The 25,784-nt window shown below is 35.2% G+C and overlaps 1 protein-coding gene across 2 annotated transcripts in view; it reads left to right on the top strand.

The window, feature by feature from the left end:
- ETNK1 (ethanolamine kinase 1) overlaps positions 1-25,784 on the top strand; it is a 64,762-nt gene that overhangs the window by 14,601 nt on the left and 24,377 nt on the right. For both annotated transcript variants that reach the window (XM_059402808.1, XM_059402807.1), the window contains exons 2-4: positions 4,818-5,077; positions 19,842-19,982; positions 22,658-22,800. In XM_059402808.1, coding sequence (XP_059258791.1) covers positions 4,818-5,077; positions 19,842-19,982; positions 22,658-22,800 — 544 coding nt within the window. The remainder of the gene's footprint in view (positions 1-4,817; positions 5,078-19,841; positions 19,983-22,657; positions 22,801-25,784) is intronic.

Here is a 25,784-nt window from a genome sequence, read left to right as displayed (position 1 = left end):
TGTTTGACCTATTTGTCAAATATTCTTGTTTTTAACTTTCATTTTTCCTTCTTTCAATTTGTTCCAAATCTCAGAGGAGCTTATAGTAGAACCCCGAGATTATGACCTAAGCCAAAATCAAGAGTAAGATGCTTAACCACCTGAGTTACCCAGGTGCCTCTTTTGTGTTGGAATTTTATTTTATTTTGTTTTGTTTTATTTTTTTAAGATTCTGAGAAAGGGAGAGAGAGAGAGTGAGAGAGAGATGAGTGGGGGGAGCAGGGAGAGGGAGAAGCAGTCTCCCCACTGATCAGGGAGCCCAGTGTAGGAAATCATGACCTGAGCTGAAGGCAGACACTTAACTGAGTCACCCAAATGCTCCTCATGTTAGAACTTTAGAAGAGGTTAGACGGTGAAGTGAAGAATAAAGAAGAGTGAAATTGTGGGGTAGATTGCTAGATAACTTGAGGGCAGAGGTATCAAGGAACTTGCGTGCCCTAAGGAGCTTGAAATTATCCTCGGAGCAGGGTGGGGCCATTTGAAGATTCCGATTTATCATGTTCGTATTTTTATTTATTTATTTATTTATTTTGTTAAAAATTTATTTGAGAGAGAGAGTGAGGAAGAGAGGGAGAGGTGTGTGCACAAGTAGGGGGAAAGGGCAGAGAGGAAGCAGACTCCTCACTGAGCAGGGAACCCGATACTGAGATCATGACCTGAGGCAAAGGCAGACTCTTAACCCAGCCATCCCAAAAAACAGAAGTTTTTTTTTTTTTTTTTTTTAATTTTATCTGTTTGAGAGAGAGAGAGCGCGTGTGCATGTGCACAGAGGTAGAGAGAGAAGGAGAAGCAGACTCCCCGCTGAGCAGGGAGAGCCACCCAGGCACCCCAGAAACAGAGGTTTTAAGAATTACATCTAGGTTTCAAGAATTACCTATTTATGTGGGGGATGGAGGGAGAGGGTTCAAGGATGGCTCTCTGAAATTTGCCTGAGTAGATGGAAAGTAAGATGAATAGGTACTGTCACCATTAGATGATTCATCTTTGGTTTTAAACAATTTCATTGTGAGGTGTGTTGGTATCATTTTCTTTATATTTCTTGGGTTCAGGCTTATTTGAGTTTCTAGGATCTTTGAGCTTATAGTTTTTCATCAAATTTGGGTAAATTTTGGCCATTTAAAAAAATATTGTTTCTTTTTTCCTCTTCTAGGGGATACAGATTCTCTCTGCTCATGGATACTTTGCTTATTCACTCATGCTCACTTATTCTCTCATTTAGCTAATTTTCCGCCTGTGTTTTGTTTTGGATAGTTTCTATTGCTCTCTTTCCAAGTTTGCTTTTTTGGGGGGCAGTATCTAACTTACTGTTAAATACATCTAGTGAAAAAAAAAATAAATACATCTAGTGTATTTTTCTCCTTAGACTTCTTGAGAAGCTTGACTTTTGTCTTTTTATATTCAGTGTTTCTGCATAAGTTTTTGTTATAGAATGCAGAGCATACTTGTTTTAATGTCTGCTGATCGTAGCATCTGCTGATCCTAACATCAGTTCTGGTTGGTTTCAGTTAATTGATTTTCCCCCTCATTATGGATTATATTTTTCTTCCTTTTTTATATGCCTGGTAATCTTTAATTGAATGTCAGACATTGTGAATTTTTACCTTCTTAGGCACTGAATAGTTTTTGCAGTTATTTGGGAATAGTTTGAGACTCTTGGGTCTTGCTTTTAAGGTATGCTATGTGGGACCAGTGTAGCTTAAGAGCCTAGGGCTAATCTATAAATCTGTAACATAGGTTTTATCTTAATTCATTCTTTTATTGTGAATTATTTTGCTGTTTTTTGTTAAAATGTGAAAAATGTAGTTCTCTACATACATGTTAAGATCTTAGTGTGTGCCAGTCACTGCTCTAAATGCTTTTATGTATATTAATTAATTCATTAATCCAAATAATGCTGTGAAATAGATTCCAGTATGTTAATATTATATGTAAGAATGAAGCACATAGGGGGTAAGTGACTTGCCCAGGGTTACTCAGCTTATAGATAACACAGCTAGAATTCAGACTCCTGTCTTGCTTTGTAGCTCCTCCTCTGAGCTAGTACTATCCTAAATACATGATAAACAGTATAGGATAATCCTTGAGAAAAGGAGCTCTGTGAAATTTGTGTTAGTTTTGTCCCACCTCCATTGAGATGAAATTTTACATTTTTTTTCCTTAAGATTTTATTTATTTGAGAGAGAGAGAGCACGAGCAGGGGAAAGTGGGGGAGGACAGCAGGAGTAGCAGATGCTCCACTGAGCAGAGAACCCAACTTGGGGCTCTATCCCAGGACCCTGAGATCATGACCTGAGCTAAAGGCAGATGCTTAATCGACTCAGTCACCCAGGCTCCCCTAAACTTTATATTTTTAGTATATATCTAGTACACTGTATGTATCTAATAAGTACCGAGTGTATTTTGTTGTATGTTTCAGAAGGTTCAGCACACTGAATTTCTTATAGGTGTATATATGAGGTGGGAACCATCCAAGGGCAAAAATCATTTATCCATACATCTCTAAAGCCAGTGACGGACCATCAGGAACACACTGATAGGTGAACAAGTTGGGTTTAAGAGAGAATGTGTATCACTCAGAATGGTAGGGCTCTTAGTAAGTAGGTGTTAGAAGGGACTTAATGTAGAATTTGGGTTTGCTGATTTGGGAGAATGTTCAAGGAAGCAGGCTTTCCTCTGGATTGGGAGCTGTCAGGAAGTGGGCCGAGTCTGTGACCGATATCTTAATCTTACCTAGAAAACTGAAGGAATGAAGCAGGGCCAAAGCTGTGGCTGGAAAAGGAACAGCAGTCATTCATATTAACCCCAATAGGGGGATATTTAGTCATTTTTGTGTCTTGAAAAATTTTTAAATTTTGTCTGTGTTCAGACATGATTACAAAGTGGCTTTGTTTTTGTCTTGGTCCATTGTGGTCAGAGTGGCCTCATCTGATGTTGGTGTTGTGTAAAATTATTTATGTTCAGCAGAACCACAAGGCCATACTGTGTAGGCCTGGTCAGTTCCTCCCTTTTGGGCTTTGTTGCAGGAAAAAGAAAGTGAGAAAACATACATAAGCCAAAAAAAAAAAGTTTAAATTAGAGAAACAAGAAAACAAAAAAAAAAACAAGATTTAATTTTCCTAAAGTTTTGTTGAATATCTTTGCAGGAGTTTTTATCTCTTATTTATACATAAAATATTTTTATAGATGCGAAGTTTTAGTGTTCATGTATTTGTTTTTTACTCTAAAGAATTTATTGTGACTGTCATTTCACTGGAAGTATGTGACTGTTGTACAATAGAGAATATTAGGATTAGTTTCTCAATCTTTGTTACAGTAAATTGAAATATTTTATCTGTACATGACATCTGAAAAAGTTACAGAATAACTTGTGTAAATTGATACAGCTTTGTAATAAACAACATGCTTTTCAACACAGTTTTTAATAAATTGATTAACATTTAATTTAAGTGAATATGCTTCTTGTCAATGCTATATACTATTTTTGTGAAATCTAGGTTGAAAGGGATACTTGTATCTCTCTGCATACCCGAAAAAGTAAATATTTAAAATAAGTCTCTTTGCATTAGCTCATACAATTAACCTACATTGGGTAAGGATAATAGTCAAGTCTTGTATACAATAAAAAAATTTATATAAAAACTAATAACTAGTATTACCTTAAGAAATACCTTTAAAATTTTCATCTGAAGATGTAAAGCCCTTTCCGGTGTCATTTATCATTACAATAGTCTTTTTGAAAGAGAAACATTTATATTCTTTCTCAGGCATTAGGTAAATATGTATTCATTTGGCCCTTTTTCCTTTTGCTTTTTGCCAGTTTTCTTGGGAAAAAAATGTTGTTAACTCTTGGTTACACTTTTATCTCTTGTCCCTTCATTCTACCCGAGAGCCTCCAAAAGCTTTAGATTATAATTGAGCAAATAGAAAAATTAATTTTAGTATCAGAGGAAAATGAAAGTTTCAATTTTTTAGTGGATTTGAACTAATACTGCTGATCATCTGTTTGCTTTTTAAAGGTACCATTTGTGCTCAGATAAAAAAAAGAACTTGAAATTTTTGACTTTAGCTCTTGAAAAGTCCCAAAAGTCCCTTTTAGAAAATAATGTAGAAATCTCTACTTAACCTCTCACTTCCTCTAATTAGGGTTGCGCATTTTTAGCCATAGCATTCAAGTTTGAATTAGAACCTGAATGCTTAAAAACAATTTCTAATGCATGTTGTATTAAGTAACTCTTAAAATTAACATTTAAAATTAAATTTTAGAAGTTGGAGATTTACCACAATATGTAACTTATGGTAGATTTATATTTGTATATTACACTTGTAAACATTATTAAATATCTTTTATATGTTATATGCCATGCTGGAGGAGAGCAGTGTCTCTGTCTTCAGAGACTTTCGAATTTATTAGACATAGGAGAAATTGTGTGTGTGTGTATATGTACACATTTGCAATGATTGCAGTACAAGCATACTTGGAGATATAGTAGGTATCAAAACATTGTGTGGAAGCACTGGAGATTGAATAATTAACAATTTTGGATCAAGAAAGATATAATGTTATAGGAATTACAGCATTCCTTTATCTTTATATCTAGAATTAAAATTATAGACATGTTAGATAAAATTGTATTTAAAAGTTTTTTATGTTAAAAAGTAGATACTTTAAATTAGTAATTAATTATTTTAACTTATCTGCTGTTTCATTCATTAAATAATTGCTTTTTCCCTCATTTTTTCTTTCCTTTTCTTTCTTTCTTTCTTTTTTTTTTTGGCAGCTTTTCACAGATGGAATCACAAATAAACTTATTGGCTGTTATGTGAGTAATACAATGGAGGATGTAGTCCTGGTGCGAATTTATGGCAATAAGACTGAGTTGTTAGTTGATCGAGATGAGGAAGTGAAGAGTTTCCGAGTGTTGCAGGCTCATGGCTGTGCACCACAACTCTACTGTACCTTCAATAATGGACTATGCTATGAATTTATACAGGGAGAAGCATTGGATCCAAAGCATGTCTGCAACCCTGCCATTTTCAGGTACATTTCTTTTTCTAAATAATTTTTCTTTTTCTTAAGTATGTGTGTTAAGTATGCTAAAGAAATTATTTTTTAAAACTGCCTTTTCTTTCTTTAAGCAACTATTTGGTTATCTTAGAAACTTTGTTTAGTTAGGGTTCTGTTTATTTTTGTTGAAGAAAAAAATCCTGTTTACTGTTCATCGTTGATTGCAAAAAAAAAAAAAAGACTGTGAGATGTGGTTTTGGATTAGTCTGCAGAGTGTCAAGGCTTCCCCTTAATCAGTTATTTATTTTACTTTATTTTGTTTTTTAAAATTTTAATTCCATTAATTAACATATGGTATATTATTAATTTCAGAGGTAGAGTTCAGTGATTCATCAGTTGTATATAACACCCAGTGCTCATTACATTGTAATGCCTTCCTTAATGCCTATCACCCAGTAACCCTGTTTCCTACTCCCTCCTCTCCAGCCACCCTCAGTTTGTTTCCTGTAATTAAGATGTCTCTTATGGTTTGTCTCCCTCTTTGGTTTCATCTTGTTTTATTTTTTGCTCCCTTCCCCTATGTTCCTCTCTTTGTTTCTTAATTCCACAAATGAGTGAGATCATAAAATTATTTTGTTCTGATTGACTTATTCTGCTTAGCCTAATATCCTCTAGTTCCATCCATGTCTTTGCAGATGGCAAGATTTCATTTTTTAAAAAATTATTTAATTATTTATTTGACAGAGAGCACGCACATGTGTGAGCGCACAATAGGGGGAGCAGCAGGCAGAGAGAGGGAGGGAGAAGCAGGCTTCCACTGAGCAAGGATCCTGATGTGGGGCTTGATCCCAGGAACCCGGGATCATGACCCTCGCGAAAAGCAGTAGCTTAACCGACTGAGCCACCTGGGCGCCCCCTCTGCTTTTTTAATGGCTGAGTAATATTCCTGTGTGTGTGTGTGTGTGTGTGTGTGTGTGTGTGTGTGTGTACCACATCTTCTTTATCCTTTCATCTGTCGATGGACATTGGGGCTCTTTCCAAAGTTTGGCTATTGTGGACATTGCTACTATAAACATTGGGGTGCAGATTCCTCCTCAGATCACCTACATTTTACCTGTGGGGTAAATACCCAGTAGTGCAATTTCTGGGTCATAGGGTAGCTCTATTTTTACCTTTTTGAAGTATCTTACATTGTTTTCCAGAGTAGCTGCACCAGTTTGCATTTCCACCAGCACTGTGAGAAAGTACCAGTCTCTCCACATCCTTTCCAACAATTGTTGTTTCCATGACTTGTTAATTTTAGCCATTCTGACTGCTGTGAAGTGGTCCCCTTAATTTTTTAAAGTAGTACTTAGACTAAAGAATTACACATTTCTTATTGCTAACTTTTGTAAGCCAGTTGCTCGTATTTTCAGTTTCTGCTTACTAAGATTCTTTAAATTCTCTTAACACTGTTATTTTTTAAACTTGTTATTTAATTTAGTGTGTTATGTCTTTTTATTAAACTTTAATTCAGTACATTATATTTCCTATAAGAATAATTTCTTGAATATGCTAGATCATTTGTTCAAAATTGTCTTTTACAGTTCTTTTTCTGCTCTTAAAAATTAGTGTATGAGCTTAATTTGAAAACTGCAAAAATTCTTAAATATTTTTTTCTTAAGATCCCTTTATAACTCTTAAAGGTTATTGAAGACCGAAAGAGTTTCTGTGAGTTTTATCTATCAGTATTTACCATGTTAGAAATGAAAACAACTTTTTTTGAGTTACAAGAGAAGTACAAGCACACATTGTTAGCTGTCAGGGTGATAACGTTATTACACCACTTCATGTAGCTTCTTGAAAACTACAGCATTTACTCATGAGAGAATTAGAGTGAAAAAGGTAAATAATATCTTAAGAAAGTAGTTTTAACTTCATAAACCTGAAGGTTTTGAGTTAAACAAAGTGAATCTCTTGGGTTCCTGGCTCATATATACTTTTTAAATTTTATTTATTTACTTGAGAAAGAGAGCAAGTGTGAGCATGAGCAGGGGGAGGGGCAGAGGGTTAGGGAGAGAGAAGCAGACTCCCCACAGAGCAGGGAGCCTGATGGAGGGGTCCATCCCGGGGCCCTGGGATCAGGACCTGAGCCGAAGGCAGTTGCTTAAGGACTAAGCCACCAAGGCCCCAGACCCCCCCGCTTCTCTTTTCTTTCTTTCTTTCTTCTTTTTTTTAAATATGTTTATTTATTAGAGAGAGCCTGGACCATATTTTAAGAGTTGCTTCATTAACTGATGAAAATGAAATGGCCCAGTATTTACCTATTTTTTTTTTTTTAAGATTTTATTTATTTGACAGACCCATCACAAGTAGGCAGAGGCAGGCAGAGAGAGAGGGGAGGAAGCAGGCTCCCCAATGAGCAGAGAGCCCAATGCGGGCCTCAATCCCAGGACCCTGGGATCATGACTTGAGCCAAAGGCAGAGGCTTTAACCCACTGAGCCACCCAGGTGCCCCCAAACCCCAGTTTTTGATGAGATAAGAGTCTCTTCCCTTATGTGAGTGTAGTTTAGAATGTATTGAAGAACTCCGATTAATAGATAGTTATTTTTTCTTTTGTGTCACAATTTTTTGTGGTCTTCAGTTTTGTGTATATCAGATACATTTATAAATCTTAAGCCTTTTTAAAAAAAAATATTTTACATATTTGAGACAGAGAGAATGACAGGGAGAGAGAGAGCGAGCACATGAGCAGAGACAGAGGGGGAGGGAGCAGCAGACTCCTCAGCTGAGCAGGGAGCCCCACATGGGGTTCAATCCCAGGACCCTGGGATCATGACCTTAGTGGTAGGCAGATGTTTGAACTATCCAGTGTTACTATTTGTTGGTCAGAGTTTGAGATACATATATATAACAGGATTAAAAGAGATTAGGTGAAATTAGGCCAAAGGAAAAGCTGGAGTTAGATTCAGATACAAGAAGTATATTCCATAAGGTTGTTAGAGAAGGGCCATATTAGCTTCTTGGTAACTAAAGCAGGAAGAAGAATACTAGTTTTTAAGAGTCAGTGTCCAAAAGATGTAAGAAGAAAGTTGCTTAAGGGTGATACCACCTTTACTGGTGTAGCAGTCTTAACTGCCTTTGTAAAACCCATACTTCCATGGATTTGACGTTGATATTCCTAAACTGTCTTTAACACACCGAATTTCAGCTTTCAGTTGAATGAACTATCCAGTGTTACTATTTGTTGGTCAGAGTTTCGCATTCAGATTTCTCCCTTCTGTTTACTCTGTAGTCTCATGATGGAAACTGGCAGGTTTTTTCTCTTTGAGTGATTGTGGAATGTTATGGAATCTAAAGCCTTGTGAAATTCTATATATGGCATTATATCTTCATCACAAAGGACACACAGTGGAACCAGACTGCTTCAGATTTATAGGCTATGTGAATTTGGGTATAGCCCTTAAATATTTTGTGCCTCAGTTTCCTTATCTAAAAAATGAGAATAATAATAGTACCTACTTCTAGGGCTGTTGTAAGGATTAACGTTGTTAATATATGTAAAAAGTTTAGAACAAGGCCTGGCATATGTTAAACACTATGTAAATGTTAGCTTTTATAATTATTATAATTTTTTTTTCCTAAAGACTTTTCACATTTTATTTGACTTAGGCAGATCTTACAATAACTTGGACATTAAGGTATTAAAGTACTTAGGCAAATTATAGATATTACTAGGATATTACTAATCAGTTGACTTTATTATGCTTTTATTATTTATTTAAAGATTTTATTTGTTTGAGTGAGGGAGAGTGTGTGTGCAAGCACAAGCATGGAGAGAGGGAGAAGCAGACTCCACTGAGCAGGAAGTCTGATATGGGGCTCCATCCCAGGACCCTGGGATCATGACATGAGCCAAAGGCAGACGTTTAAACCCCACTGAGCCACCTGGGCATCCTTTATTGTGCTTGTAGAAGCATATTTTCTGAACTTTAAAATTCATAGACTTTTTTGCTATTATGTACTGTTTATTATAACATATTCTGTAGTATTCCTTAAGGTGAACCTTAGCAGCATATAGGTGTGACATAGCAAGTAATTATTGCCATCACTAAACCCCCCTTCTTGTTTGTGACAGACAAAACTAACCAGTCTTGAAGCTCTTTACCTCTGAACATAGATGAGATTTCGGAATCTTTCTTAACTAAATGATTTTGGGTAATTACTACCCATGAGTTGTCCCTTGATTTGGTTTTTATTTTAACTTCTTCTGAGAAACCATTTTATGTTAAAAAGTCAAGATTTTAGGAGCACCTGGATTGCTCAGTTGGTTAAGCGTCTGACTTTTGGTTTCAGCTAAGGTAATAATCTAATTAAGTCATGGGATCTAGCCCTGCATTGGGCTTCACACTCCGGGGAGTCTGCTTGAAGACTTTCTCCGTCTGCTCCTCCCCTGAACTCATGTGCTTGCTGTCTCTCAAATAAATAAATCTTAAGAAAAGAAAGCTGGGGTTCCTGGGTGGCTCAGTTAGTTATGTGGTTGCCTCCAGCTCAGGTCATGATCCCAGGGTCCTGGGATCAAGTCTGGCATTGAGCTTCCTGCTCAGCGGGAAGTCTGCTTCTCCCTATCCGGCTGCCTTTCTCCCTGGCTTATGCTCGCGCACGCATGTTCCCCCCACCCCACCTCTCTCAAATAAATAAGTAAAATCTTTTAAAAAAAAAAAAAGGTGCATACGTTTATTAAAAAATTGAAAAAGTCAAGATTTTATTTTTAATTGATACTAAAAAAGTAGTAATAGGTATGTTTACAATTCTTATTAGAGAAATAATATATTAAAGTGATGGAGGCTAATATTTATTCAGCACTAAATATGAACTGGACACTCTTCTAAATACCCCTTTGTGTGTGTGTATGTGTGTATTTGTTTTTAAAGATTTATTTTAGAGAGAGAAATTGGAGGGGAGGGGCAAAGGGAGAGGGAGAGAGAATCCGGAGTAGATTCCCTACTGAGCATGGAGCCTGAAGCAGAGCTCCATCTCACAATCCTGAGATCGTGACCTGAACCAAAACCAAGAGTCAGACACTCAACCGACTGAGCCACCCAGGCATTTCTATATATATATATATTTTTAAAGATTTTATTTATTTATTTGACAGAGAGAGAGACCACAAGTAGGCAGAGAGGCAGGCAGAGAGACGGGGTGGGGGGAAGCAGGCTCCCCGCTGAGCAGAGACCCTGATTCGGGGCTCGATCCCAGGACCCTGAGATCCTGACCTGACCCGAAGGCAGAGGCTTAACCCACTGAGCCACCCAGGCGCCCCTTCTATATATGTTTTTTAATATTTTCTTATTAAGTAAACTGTGCTCAGTGTGGGGCTTGAACTCATAACCCTGATATCAAGAGTTGCATGCTACACAACTGAGCCAGCCAGGTGCTCCAAAACTTACCTGTTGTGTATTAATAAATTCAACTCACAATAATCCCAGGGTATAGGTAATATTAAGATCCTATTTTTAATAGATGAGAAAAATAAGGTACAAAGATTTTAAGTAATTTGCTGAAGGTCACATGGCTAGGAAAAGTATATCCTAAAGATACTAATGAGTATCTTTTTACTTGAGAAAAGCTCATAAAATATAAAGGAAAATAGTAAGGCCTTTGTTAATCACATAAAAAAAAACACATTATGAAAATTTGTAGGATTGAAGTGAAAAGACTCAAGAAGAAAATAAATGCAGACTTTCTCCCATTTATTGACTTCTGATTATTTTATATAATTAAATAATTGTTATTAAGCTTACTATAGAATTTCTGTTTTAAAAGGAAAGCTTTGCATAATTGATTTTAAATAATCTTAAGTACAAAGAATAATTATAGTATTTTTTGAAAAAATTTTTAAAGGTTTATTTTAGGGGGAGAGAGAGCGCGAGATGGGGAAGGGACAGTGGAGAGGGAGCCGGAAAGACAGAATCTCAAGCAGACTTGCTGCTGAGCGTGGAGCCCCACACAGGACTCCCATCTCAACCCTGAGATCATAACCTCAAGAGTTGGGTGCTTAACTGACTGAGCCACCCAGATGCCCGAATAATTAACAGTATTTGATCAAGAACAGTGAAATTTAGGTAAGGCTCACTTAGGTATTTGATACCATGTCTTAAACTTGTTTGCATTAAATTATATGATATTCCGAAAAAGATAAAACTGTGGAGACACTAAAAAGATCAGTAATTGCTAAGGGTTAGTGGGGAAGGAGGTGAATAGGAGAATAGGTGAAACAGGATTTTTAGGGCAGTGAAAATGTCTGTATGATACTTTATAGTGGATACCTGTCATAAATTTGTTCAGACCCATAGAATGTATACCGCTAAGTGTGTACCCTGATGTAAACTATGAACTTTGGGTGTCAGTGTGTGTGCTTCAGTTGCAACAAATGCACTACTCTGGTGTTGATAATGGAGGAGGTGATGCTAGTGTTGGATAGGGGGAATTTGGGAAAACTCTGAATCTTCCCCTCAATTTTGCTGTGAGCCTAAACTGCTTTAAAAAGTCTACTACAAGTAGCCTTTTCCTATACTTTGTTAGATCTACTTGTTTAGAGTATATGATACTAATACAGGCATATACACCTTTCATTAAAAAAAAATGCTGAGACCAAATAGCAATACTAATTAAGTTCTCTTATAATTGACTTGAAATGAATGATGCACTGAGTTGACTCACAATTTTGGAAAAAAAGCAGAATAGAGTTTGAGAAAGGAAGGAAAAAAAGATGACAGTAAGGATATAGTTAGTTGACACTGAGTAGTTAATACTGGCTATTTATTTTGCAATTAAATTTATTTCAGGTAATATATTCCCATGGGATAGTTAAATGTTCATACAGTTTTGCTAATTACTGTAAAACAAAATACAGAAGGAACTAATTGATGGAAGGGCATATTAATAAAATAGGTAAATTATAAATGATTTCTAAAGGAATGTTTTATTATTTTTGAGTATGTACAGTGAAGTATTTTTTAAAGAAATATCAAGTAAGCAATTGAATGAATGGTAATTCTAGAGCTCCAAGAAGAGGTTAGGGATGTAAATAATAGGATAATGTGCTTTATATATTTAGCTTTTCTCCTTTAAAAAATGAATTTTGGGGTGCCAGGGCGGCTCAGTGGGTTAAAGCCTCTGCTTTCGGCTCAGGTCATGCTCCCAGGGTCCTGGGATGGAGCCCTGCATAGTGCTTTCTGTTCAGCAGGGAGCTGCTTCCCCCCACCCTGCCCTCTCTGCCTGCCTCTCTGCCTACTGTGATCTCTGTCTGTCAAATAAATAAATAAAATCTTTAAAATTTTTTAAATATTTAAAAAATGAATTTCATATATTTATGATAAAAAGGATCTTTCATTTATCAATTTATAGGGCTTATTACTAATTTTGGATTAGTTAGGTATCACATTTTGAGCCATTGTTATTACATGAACTGATACACAGCCAACAGTAAATGTTGATTGAGCCTTAGATCAAAGTCCACAGTGCTCTCTTGCTATGGTTTATTTAGACATAGCTACTTGCCTGTGTTAGATTATTCTAGAGTATCTGCTTTGACTATTAAAAATCTGACATGTATTTATGTTTAGTCTAGGGAAAGAAAAAGAATTCAGGTAGTCCCTGCCCTCCTTCCAAGTAATTTGCAGTGTGTGACAGACAATAATCTTTGGAAAAAAGTAAGCAAATAGTATACACAGAAGAACAGAAAAGGTTTTCAAAAAAAAATAACTGTGGGAATTTAGGCAGTGTTCCACTGAGATCACATTTGAACTGGAGTTTAAAGGAAGAGGCAGAGCATATGGAAGAGGCAGTGAGGGAATGCTATGATAAAGACCACCAGGTTAACGATTAGCGAGTAATTCAGCTTAAGGAAATTTATCATGACTTGTTTTATTTGAACTTTCTGTGGTAATCAAGCTCCACAGAGATATTCAGAAAAATTTTCAAAATTCACAGTTTAGGAATTTTCTCCTCTGGTATTTCTTTGAAACTTTTTTTTTTTTTTTTTTTTTTGGAAACCTTTTGCTAGGAATCCTGCCTGCAGTTTAATTAAAAACCACCCAGCAACAGATATAATGGGACAAAATGCAGTTTAAAATTAATTATTGCACATTTATCAAAAAGCAGAAGTAGAAAACACTGACTTCCAGTGCTGGATTGTATTGTAGTGTAACTGGTACATTGTGAGTTACAAGTAATACTGGTAATGTTCTCTTAGAAATTAATAGGGCAATATATAATAATTCATAGAAGTTATATGTTTATGTCATGACAGTGCTCATATTCAGATATAACCAAGGCATATCAGCACAAATACTATGCTACTTGTTGAAATGGTAATTTTGATTATTGTCTAAAGTACGCAGAATGGCTGATGTGGGATTAATATGGAAGAAACCAGCTTAATTGCTGAACTGTGGCTATAATCACAATAATTGGCTTATGTGAAAATCCAAAGGGTGTATTTAAAAATGAAGTAAACTATTGGAGTGGTAGGATTAGGGATTATTTTTCAATTAAAAAATTCCTTTTATGGTTATAATGCTCTTAATTTTTTTTAAAGATTTTATTATCTGGGGAAGAGAGGTAACACAGGGGATGTGTGGGGAGCAGGGAGTCCAGCATGGGGCTTGATCCCAGAATCCTGGGATCATGACCTGAGCCGAAGGCAGCTGCTTAACCAACTGAGTCACCAAGGTGCCTCTTGCTCTTAATTTTTTAAAAGCCTCCAAGAGTGGGGACAGTTAGTATTACTGGATATTTAAGAAAATTCTCTGAAGTGTTGAAATTTTTAAATGTTTTACTTTACTGATGGGATTTTGCTTTGATGGGATTTTAAAGTAGCATTTGCCTTGGATGTTAGTGCAGTGAAGCCTTATTTATTATTTTTTTAGGGGGGCAAGTTTTTTAAAATTTAGATTCAGTTAACTAACATATAATGTGTTACTGGTTTCTGAGGTAGAGGTCAGTGATACATCACTCATAAGTAGTACCAAGTGTTCTTTACATCATGTGCCCTCCTTAATGCCCATCACCCAGTGATCCAATCCCCCTCTCCCCCCTCCTCCCCAGCAACCTTCAGTTTGTTTCCTATGATTAAGAATCTCTTATGGGGGCGCCTGGGTGGCTCAGCGGGTTAAAGCCTCTGCCTTCGGCCCAGGTCATGATCTCAGGGTCCTGGGATCGAGCCCCGCATTGGGCTCTGCTCAGTGCAGAGCCTGCTTCTCTCTCTCTCTGCCTGCCTCTCTGCCTACTTGTGTTCTCTGTCAAATGAATAAATAAAATCTTAAAAAAAAAAAAAGAATCTCTTATGGTTTGTCTCACTCTTTGATTTCTTTTGTTTTCATCTTTTCCTCTCTTTTCTTATGCTCCTTTTAAGTTATACATGAGTGAGGTCTTTCTCTGATTGGTTTTTCGCTTAGCACAATACCCTACAGTTCCATTTACATTGTTGCAAATGGCAAGGTTTATTTATTTATTTATTTATTTATTTGGATGGCTGAGAAGTAGTCCATTGTATATATATGTCACATCTTCTTTACCCATTGATCTGTTGATGGGCATATGGGCTTTTTCCCACAGTTCGGCTGTTCTAGACATTGCTGGTATATAAACATTGGGATGCATGTGCTTCTTTGGGTCACTACATTTATATCTTTAGGGTAAATACCCAGTAGTGCAATTGCTCTGTTGTTAGGGTAGCTCTGTTTTTATCTTTTTGTGGAACCTCCATATGGTGTCCAGAGTGGCTGTGCCAGCTTGCATTCCCACCAACAGTGTAGGAGGGTTTCCCTTTCTTTGCATCCTTGCCAACACCTGTCTGTTTCCTGACTTGTTAATTTTAGTCATTCTGACTGGTGTGAGGTGGTACGTCATTGTGGTTTTGATTTGTGTTTCCCTGATGCCGAGTTGAGCACTTTTTCATGTGTCTGTTGGCCATTTGGATGTCTTCTTTACAGAAATGTGTGTTCATGTCTTCTGCCTATTTCTTGATTGGATTATTTGTTCTTCGGGTGTTGAGTTTGATAAATTCTTTATGGATTTTGGATACTGGCCATTTATTTGATGTGTCATTTGCAAATACCTTCTCCTATTCTGTCACTTGTTGTTTTGTTTTGTTGACTATTTCCTTTGCTGTGCAAAAGCTTTACATCTTGATGAAGTCCCAATAGTTCATTTTTGCACTTGCTTCCCTTGCATTTGGTAGTGTTCCTAGGAAAAAGTTGCTGCGGCCGAGGTTAAAGAGGTTGCTGCTTGTGTTCTCCTCAAGGATTTTGATGGATTCCTTTCTCACATTGAGGTCTTTCATCCATTTTGAATCTATTTTTGTGTGTGGTATAAGGAAATGGTTCAGTTTCATTCTTCTACATGTGGCTGTCCAGTTTTCCTGACACCATTTGTGGAAGAGACTATCTTTTTTCTGTTAGACATTCTTTCCTGCTTGTCGAGCAGTAGTTGATCATAGAGTTGAGAGTTCATTTCTGAGTTCTCTGTTCTGTTCCATTGATTTATGTGTCTGTTTTTGGGCCAGTACCATGCTGTCTTGTTGATTATAGCTTTGTAATAAAGCTTGAAGTTCCAAATTGTGATGCCACCAACTTTGGTTTTCTTTTTCAACATTCCTCTAGCTATTCAGGGTCTATTCTGGTTCCATGCAAATTTTAGGATTATTTGTTCCATTTCTGTAGGGGGGAAAAAAAAAGATGGTATTTTGATAGGGATTGTGTTGAATATGTAGATTGCTCCAGGTAGCGTAGACATTTTCACAATATTTGTTCTTCTAGTCCATGAGCATGGAACATTTTTCCATTTCTCTGTGTGTTCCTTGGTTTCTTTCATGAGTACACTGTAGTTTTCTGTGTACAGATCCTTTGCCTTTTTGTTTAGATTTATTCCTAGGTATCTTATGGTTTTGGGTGCAATTGTAAATGGTATTGACTCCTTATTTCTTTTTCTTCTGTCTTTTTGTTGATTTATAGAAATGCAACTGATTTCTCTCTTTTTTTTTTTTTTAAGATATTTATTTATTTGACAGATCAAAAGTAGTCAGAGAGGCAGGCAGAGAGAGAGAGAGAGAGGAGGAAGCAGGCTCCCCGCTGAGCAGAGAGCCTCATGTGGGGCTTGATCCCAGGACCCTGAGACCATGACCTGAGCCGAAGGCAGAGGCTTTAACCCACTGAGCCACCCAGGTGCCCCATGCAACTGATTTCTAAAGGTTTTATTTATTTATTTGACAGACAGAGACCACAAGTAGGCAGAGAGGCAGGCAGAGAGAGAGGGGGAAGCAGGCTTCCTGCTGAGCAGAGAGCCTGACTTCTATGCATTGATTTTATATCCTGCCTCTTTACTGAATTCCTGTATAAGTTCTAGCAGTTTTGGGGTGGAGTCTTTTGGGTTTTCTACATAAAGTATCATATCATCTGCAAAGAGTGAGAGTGTGATGACTACTTTGCTGATTTGTGTGCCTTTTATTTTTATTTTTTTTGTCTGATTGCTAAGGCTAGCACTTCTAGTACAATGTTGAATAGCATTGGTGATAGTAGTCATCTCTGCCATGTTCCTGAACTTAGGGGAATATCTCTCAGTTTTTCTCTATTGAGAATAATATTTGCTGTGGGTTTTTCTTAGATGCCTTTTTTTTTTTTTGATATTGAGGTGTATACTCTCTATCCTTAGAGTGTGAAGAGTTTTAATCAAGAAAGGATGCTATACTTTGTCAAGTGCTTTTTCTGCACTTTCTTGTCCTTTCTTTTATTAATGTAGTGTATCACACTGATTGATTTGTGGATATTGAACCAATCTTGCAGACCAGGAATAAATCCCATTCGCTCTGGTGAATATTCCTTTTAATGTACTGTTGGATCCTTTTGGCTGGTATTTTGGTGAGAATTTTTGCATCCATGTTCATTAGCATGGGTCTGTAATTGGTCTGTAATTTTGTAATTCTCTGTAATTGGTCTGTAATTCTCCTTTTTGGTGGGGCCTTTGGTTTTGGGATCAAGGTAATGCTGGCTTCATAAAATGAGTTTGGAAGTGTTCCTTCCATTTCTATTTTTTGGAACAGTTTCAGAAAAATAGGTATTATTTCTTTAAATGTTTGGTAGAATTCCCCTGGGGAGCCATCTGGCCCTGGGCTCTTGTTTGTGGGAGATTTTTGATTACTGCTTCAATTTCTTTGCTGGTTATGGGTCTGTTTAGGTTTTCTTTTTCTTCCTGGTTCAGTTTTGGTAGTTTTATATGTCTCTAGGAATGCATCCATTTCTTCCAGATTGTCTAATTTGCTGGTGTATAGTTGCTCATAATATGTTTTTGTAATTGTTTGTATTTCTTTGGTGTTGGTTGTGATCGCTCTTCTTTCATTCATGATTTTATTACTTTGGGTCCTTCCTTTTTTCTTTCTGATAAGCCTGGCCAGGGGTCTATCAGTCTCACTAATTCTTTCAAAGAACCTCCTCCTAGTTTCATTGATGTCCTACTGTTGTTTTGGTTTCTGGTTCATTGACTTCTGCTCTGATCTTTATTATTTCTCTTAACTGCTGGGTTTAGGCTTTAATTGCTATTCTTCAGTTCCTTTAGGTGTAGGGTTAGGTTCTGTGTTTGAGACCTTTCTTGTTTCTTGAGAAAGACTTGTATTGCTCTGTATTTTCCTCTTAGGATTGCATTTGCTGAAACCAAAAGAGTTTGAACAGTTGTGTTCTTATTTTCATTTGTTTCCATGAATTTTTAAAATTGTTCTTTCTTTAATTTTATGGTTGACCCATTCATTCTTTAGTAGGATGCTCTTAGCGTCCATGCATTTGAGTTCTTTCCAACTTTTCTCTTGTGATTTAGTTCCAGTTTCAAAGCATTGTGGTCTGAAAATATGCAGGGACCTAGTCTTTTGGTACCGGTTGAGACCTGATTTATGACCCAGGTTGTAATCTGTTCTGGAGAAGGTTCCATTTGCACTAGAGAAGAATGTGTATTCTGTTGCTTGGGAATGGAATGTTCTAAATATATTTGTGATGTCTGTCTGGGCCAGTGTGTCATGTAAAGCCCTTATTTCCTTGCTGATCTTTTGCTTAAATGATCTGTCCATTTCAATGAGGGTTAGGTGTTGAAGTCCCCTTCTATTATTGTATTATTGTTCATATGTTTCTTTGATTTTTTATTAATTGGCTTATATAATTGGCTGCTCCCATGTTAGGGGCATAAATATTTATAATTTTTAGATCTTTTTAATGGATAGACCCATTAAGTATGACACAGTGTCCTTCCTCGTCTCTTACAGTCTTTGGTTTAAAATCTAATTTGATATGAGGATTGCCACCCCAGCTTTCTTTGGATGTCTGTTAGCATGATAAATATTTTTTCAACACCTCACTTTAAATCTGGAGCTGTCTTTGCATCTAAAATTAGTGTCTTGCAGACAGCATATCAGTGGGTCTTGGTTTTTTTTTTAACCGACCTGACACCCTGTGTCTTGATTGTGGCATTTAGTCCATTTACATTCAGGGTAACTATTGAAAGATACGAATTTAATGCCATTGTATTGCCTATAAGGTGACTGTTACTGTATATTGTCTGTTCTTTTCTGGTCTATGTTACTTTTGGGCTTTCTCTCTGCTTAGAAGGATCCCTTTCAATATTTCCTGTAGAGCTGGTTTGGTGATTGCAAATTCTTTTAGTTTCTGTTTTGTCCTGGAAGCTTTTTATCCCTCCTTCTATTTTCAGTGACAGCCTAACTGAAGAAAGTATTCTTAGCATATTTTTCTCATTTAGTACCCTGAATATATCATGCCAATTCTTTCTGGCTTGTCAGGTCCCTGTGCAGAGGTCTGCTGACAATCTAATGTTTCTACCCTTGTAGGTTACAGACCTCTTGTCCCAATGTGCTTTCAGGATTTTCTCTTTACTTTGAGATTTGTTAAGATTTCCTATTAGATGTTGGGGTGTTGACTTATTTTTATTGATTTTGAGGGGGTTCCCTGGGCTTCCTGGATTTTGATGCCTGTTTTCTTCCCCAAATTAGGGAAGTTCTCTGCTATAATTTGCTGCAGTATACCTTCTGCCCCCCTCTCTCTTTCTTCTTCTTGGATCCCAATTATTCAAATATTATTTCACCTTATGATATCATTGATCTTTTATTCCCCCCCTCGTGATCCACCTTATTTCTGTTTTGTGTGCTTATTCTTATGTTAATGTTTGCTGTTGCTGGTTCTACAGATACAAAGATAGCATGGATACATGTACATACAGCTTCAAATTATTTTATTGTTGAATAAAGAAGATTAATTCTGACATCATAGAATCTTAATGTTTGTTCAGGAAATTTGTCTTTAACACAGTTATAAGAATGAACTTCTGTAACCCATTTTTCTTCCCAGTTACCTTTTTACTTTAGTCCCCTTTGTCCTTTAATCTCATTGACGAGGCTCAAACTTTAAATGTATCTCAGATTAATGTCTAATATGGGCTTTGAAATTATTTATAATTGTGTTTGGTCCTAACCATTGTTTATGTAATCAGAATAGACCACCTACTTGCAGACATTCAGCCTCTTTTGGACACAATATTTATTCACTGAATTAATTGTAGGTGTTTCTTCCTACTAATGCTTTAAACATTTCCTTGCCTTTCCTTTGTGAGAGTTGACTTGACAAATTATTTTGACTCTATATTAGGTAAAAATGCAATCATGTTATAAAATGAATGCACACTAAGTTAGTTTACTCATGAATAGACACGAACTCTATGATGCTTAACATTTTCTTTTTATGCTGCTTTGTTTTAAAACAGGCTAATAGCACGTCAGCTTGCTAAAATCCATGCTATCCATGCACACAATGGCTGGATTCCCAAATCTAATCTATGGCTAAAGATGGGAAAATATTTCTCTCTCATTCCCACAGGATTTGCAGATGAAGATCTTAATAAAAGGTAAATTTACCATTACATTTGAAATTGTTTTACCTTGTTTTGCTATGAAGTTTTCGAGAATGCTTACAGGTTTTTGTATATATAATCTGGTTAGGTTGCTGTCTTTGCATTTGATTAAGTTTGCACTGATTTCATTTGACTCTCAGGTGGCACTGCGTTAATATGACTGTCTACCTCAGCCAACTCAAAAACAAAACAGGACAACAACAACAAAACCCTACAAAAGCGTGGGATAGAGGTGGGGAGTGGGTAGAGGTGACCAGCCAAGAAACAAATATAGAACATTTATTTGGAAGTAAATACAGTGATTGCTATGAATGGTACTTTTTGCATAGAATGAGTTGGCCATGGAGCCCTTTTTATAAGAATTCTTTTTTTTCAAAGCTGTTTTAAATAGACCTAGAGATTTGCTTTGGGGCAGTGTAGTAATATTAGAGTGTGAAAAAGTTTAGGTTGTCTTAGTTTACTGAGACTATTCAAGTCCTAGATTATGAGGTTGAAAAATCAATTACTGGAGTCCTACTCAGCTTTTGTAAATCTGACTCCCCAGGTTCCAAGTAAGGTAATTCATTATTTTTTATTAAAAATTTATAAATTAGCATTTAGAATCTAAATTATATGAACATGTTTTTATAGTGTGATTATTATTGGTACAAAAATTAGGAATTCTGTTTTCTCCTTTATATCCAAAACATACTCCCAACTCTTGTATTCAGGAATTTTTCATTTTAAGAATAATAGAGACAGGCAGGACCTATAGAGTTTTTCTTATTTCTTACAATTCATAATTCTTTTTACTTCTTATAATTCATTGCTCTGTTGAGTTATTATTTCAGAGTTTAGTTTGATTCACTCAGTGAATATGTTTTTATTTGTAGGTAGTTTATCAAACTCTGAATTTGTTAGGAATAGTATACCCTTTTAACTGAGATAGGCAGACATCTGCAAATGTGTCAGTTGTGCTAGATACCCAGGAAATGACAAAATTCTCTTTTGAAGTAACTATTTTATTGAAAAATTTAAAAATCATGAAGAAGTAGGTGACAGTAGTGAATGTATGGTTTTCTCAACTTTTTGAGATATATCAGTATAGTATTGTGTAGGTTAAGAGTACAAGATTGTGAACCAGACTGCCTAGGATGAAGCTGTAATTCTGCCACTGAATATTTCTGCTGTGATGGGGCGCCTCCGTGGCTCAGTGGGTTAATAAAGCCTCTGCCTTTGGCTCAGGTCATGATTCCAGGTCCTGGGATCAAGCCCTGCATCAGGCTCTCTGCTCAGCAGGGAGCCTGCTTCCCCCTCTGTCTCTGCCTGCCTCTCTGCTTACGTGTGATCTCTGTCAAATAAATTAATAAAATCTTTTAAAAAAGAAAATAGTTCTGCTGTTTTATCTTAGGCAAAATTAAAATGGAAATAATAAGAATAGTATATTTACCCATTAGAGTTTTTATGAGGGTTAATTGAGTTAGTATATACAACATATGTAGAACAGCATGCAAAAAGCACCCTGCCCTAATAGATAATCTAAAACTAAAACTTTAAAAACAATTAAAACATTAAAAAATCTGTTCACATTCTGTTCTTTTTTGTTTGTATATGATTGTAATTATCATGTTCAATCCTTTCAGTTCTGTTACTTCTAGTCAACTCTGTACCTTTCAAATAGATTTCTTGAACCATTGCACCATCTTGAAAAAAGTATATAAGGGTTATTTTTGGTAGCTGTATGTAAAGAAGAATACAGTAGTGGAATAATAACAGGCAGCAACCACCTCAATAGGCAAATTCATTAAAGTTAAGTTCACTGATAGAGAATCTTTATTATATTGTAAAATGGAAAAGTAAGGCTGCAATTTGAGAGACTGTTGAGAGAGAATGAAGAAAACAGTGCTAAAGGGAGAGAAAGAATAAATTAACAGCAATTTTTAAAGCCAGATGGTGCTATTGAGGAATGAGTGGTAGCACCATATTTTTGTTTCATTTTACTTTTATCAAATGAATATACATGTGGTGTAATGAAGAGTTCAGAAGACCGAAGAATTAAAAAGCCGTGATTTCCAGTCCTGTTTGCCACTCTACCTACCATACTTCCCAGGCTCACTATTCTGAGACAGTTTCTATAATAGATCATGGAGTATTCTATGATATGATTATCACAGATAATGTCTATGATTATCATAGAATTGATAAGGTTTATCAATAGTAGTTGTCTGTTGACTGTGATAGGTAAATTTAGCTGATTTGTACTGCATTCACCCTTCAAAGCTTGAAATAGATGTTTTAGTTCTTTAATAAACTGTCTTGTAGCTTTAAATAATATACTTCTTTTTATTGAACTTTTTTTGTCTTGGAGACAAATGTAAAACATTTAGAATAGTGCTTACTAAATGTTATCTATTAAGTATATATATTACTTTTCTCCTCCAATTTTGTAATAACAGATTTTTTACTTTACTGCCCTGCATTTTAACTTGCTTAGTTTGTTTTATTCGTATTAAGTTCATTAAGTAAAGATTTTCCTTTATTCCAGCTTTTGTAATAATTGGCTTGGTTTAATTCAGGAGTCTATGTAATTGAATGGAAAGAATTCATTAAAAATAGATGTTAGTCTTTAAACGTGAAAAAAGTCATCAATATAAGCAATATATAACTTTTTTTTTTTTTTAAACTAAAAGGTTTTTAAGTGATATCCCAAGCTCTCAGATTCTTCAGGAAGAAATGACTTGGATGAAGGAGATTCTTTCCAACCTGGGCTCACCTGTTGTGCTTTGCCATAATGACCTATTGTGTAAGAATATAATCTACAATGAGAAACAAGGTAGGTATCTGACCTTAGCAGTAAGTAAAGTTGATTTCTTTGATGTTCTTAATGGTCCTTTGATCTTTATACTGCTAAATTTAATTCAGATGTAAGGATTAAAAACATGAAGTCTAAAAGATTTTCTTTTAGGTTGTAAAGTCATGGTAACTGTTAAATTAGGAATATATATTCTCTATATATTTGTATAAATTACGTTTCTTAGAAAATTTGTGGTTCTTGTTAAGAGTTTTAAATGAAAAATGATGAAATGACTTTGTTTTTAAATTTAACTGTGAAACCTATTTGGTAATTCGTGTTTTGAAAATGTACCTGCTTGTAATGGGGGTTATTGAAAAACCAACTGACATTGCACTGCTCTTAATAAATACAGAATTTTCTCAGTATTGGGAAGGACAACAGTATTAGAAGCAAATATGTCTCCAGATTTTCTATTACCTGTTGATTCTGATTTGTTAGATATTTTGATTAAGGAGAGAGCCACATATGGAGTAAATGTTATTTGTACTTGTTGAAATTTATATCTGTTAAAGAAGTAATCAAGAAGCTTTGGAAATAGTTTTAGTAATTTTGAGATACAGATAGTGATAGTTTTTGGTGAAATGTTTTCTGTGATTGTTCATATCTTGGTGTATTCAAATTCTCTGTTTCCGTATTTAAGAGACACTGGTTGTATTATATTATTGGATAAAGTGGTTTGAGGTTTGGTTGCTAAAATGTAGATGCCCCTTCAATGCTGAATTGAAATTTGAAAATACAGTTTTGGTTGAAGGATTATTAGTATTAATTCAAAAAGTCTGAAACTGTGAAACTTGCATTTTAAAGGAAACCAATTTTGAGAATAGGCATTATAGTTGGAAGACTATTTTCATTCAAAATTGTGCTTTTGTAAGGATACTAAAGTCAAACAGTTTGATTAAGTGGTCATAATACTATGAAATTACTATTGTGACCATTCTTAATAGATTTTAAGTTGTTACTGTTCAATGCAAAGGTGGTTTATATTTATAACTAACTTTTACTTGAAGAAATCAACCAAAGAGCACTGTCAAGGATGGTAGATTGAAGCACGTATTCTTAAAAATATGTTTGAATACATTTTATATTTTAGTGTGGATTAGAGATTCTATTTTTTAAAAATACGTTGAGCTGACATCTTTATTTTGAATGTTGTGAAGTCTTTGTATGGAAACTTAAAAAAAAAAAAATCTTCCGGTGTACCCTAAACCATGGTGTACTTGACAGTGTTCTTTATTAGTTATTGTCGATAAATTATATATAATTGTTATGTATAGAATATGTTATATACTAGTAACCAAATCTCAATGCCATTTGTGAGACAGAGAAAGGTATTAGTTATACATTAAAACAATGTATTAGCTTTTAAGCTCAGTGCAAGACCAAATACCACATCCTATATAATGGAATTTCAAGTGAGGGACTTCATCTTGTTGAAGTGGACACTCAGCTTTATTTTTAACTGCAAGTTAATCAAAGAGAATCTGTTATTTCCTTTGGAATATATTTTAACTTTTCATATTTTTATTTTATAAGTTTCTTTTGCATATTCATTTCACAGAACAAACTTATTTATAAAACTAAAATATAAGGGACCAAAAAAATCAGATTACTTTGTCTTAGGTATTAAAAAAATGCATTTTTACTTTCAATCAGTTGCCTATCTAAACTGTTGATCAGTGATATGAAAAGTTCTCATATTTTCAGACAGAATCTTTCTGTTTCAGTTTGACGCTAAGATTTTAAGATTGTCATTTGCTTATTTTACCAGGAGTTACCTAAATCATATTTTTGTGCCTAATTTTTCTTCCCTACACAGAAGAATGAATTTCACAGTTCAACAAATGTAACTATTTTGTGTATTTTTTTTTTTTAGAGTTTTCCTTTCTTCAAGAGTCTATTGTGTACCATTTGTTTCTTCTTGTCTTTGTGGTTATATTTGTGTGTTAGTTATGGATATGTTTCTGTTATTTTTCCTTAACAGTGGTTTTATAGTGTCTTTTAGGAAGGCAAGTTTGGACTTTATGGCATCCACTAAAAAAAAGAATCAATTGCTATGTGATTAGTTGATACATAGCATTAAGAAAATACAGTTGGAATGTTCAAGTAGAATCTAAAACTCATGAGAGTGTGGCAGAAGCTTTGTTCCTTGTATTATTATGTGTTTCAAATTAGGAGCTAATTGTTTAAAATAATATAACTGTATGACATATTTGCCTTTAGTTATAAGGAGAAGATAGCATTCCTTGTGCTTAAGAAATTATAAACTATAAATTTAGTTATTAATGAACAAAGTTTAGACTATAGATTTAGTACTTACAGCTGCAATCTCAACGAGGTTAATTATAATTAGAACTAGGAACCGCAAAAATTCTTTACCTTAACTGGTTAACTTGTTATAGTATCTATAAGCTAAGGGTGATGTGTTTTGAGATTAAAATAATTTTTACATTGAATAAGTAAGTTGTATATTATATTCACGGATGCGTTTAATTTTTTATCACTTGTTAAGTCATTCATGTGGTTTGAGTTCAGCACTTCACTATTTTGTACCCACTTGAATTAAAAATATATAAATATAATAAGATGAAAGCCGAGAGATGGGCTTTAACATCATCAAGCTCAGTATCTCTCTGTAGTATGTTTCAGACCCTTCATTTCTCAGAAGTGCAGATTTTAGTTAAACTTCATGAATTCATACTGGATCAACTTGTAGTCTCCACTGTAACTTTCAACCATAATAACTTAGATTTTTTATATTGTCACCAGATTAAACATTTCTAAGTAACTCTTAAAAGCAGATGTCTTAGAGCTTAGTTACAACTAAGAGAAGTTGGAAAGAATGTAGATGTTGGAACTGGTGCACTTAGGTTCACATTCTTGCTCAATCACATACAGAACTAGGTGATACTAGACAAATTATTATTTTTTTTTTGTAAGATGTTATCGTTATCTCTTACACCTGA

The sequence above is a fragment of the Mustela nigripes genome, chromosome 6 (assembly GCF_022355385.1).
Source record: "Mustela nigripes isolate SB6536 chromosome 6, MUSNIG.SB6536, whole genome shotgun sequence".
NCBI lineage: Eukaryota > Metazoa > Chordata > Mammalia > Carnivora > Mustelidae > Mustela > Mustela nigripes.
The sequence above is the reverse complement of the archived record's forward strand: the minus strand, read 5'-3'. Positions and strand labels throughout refer to the sequence as shown.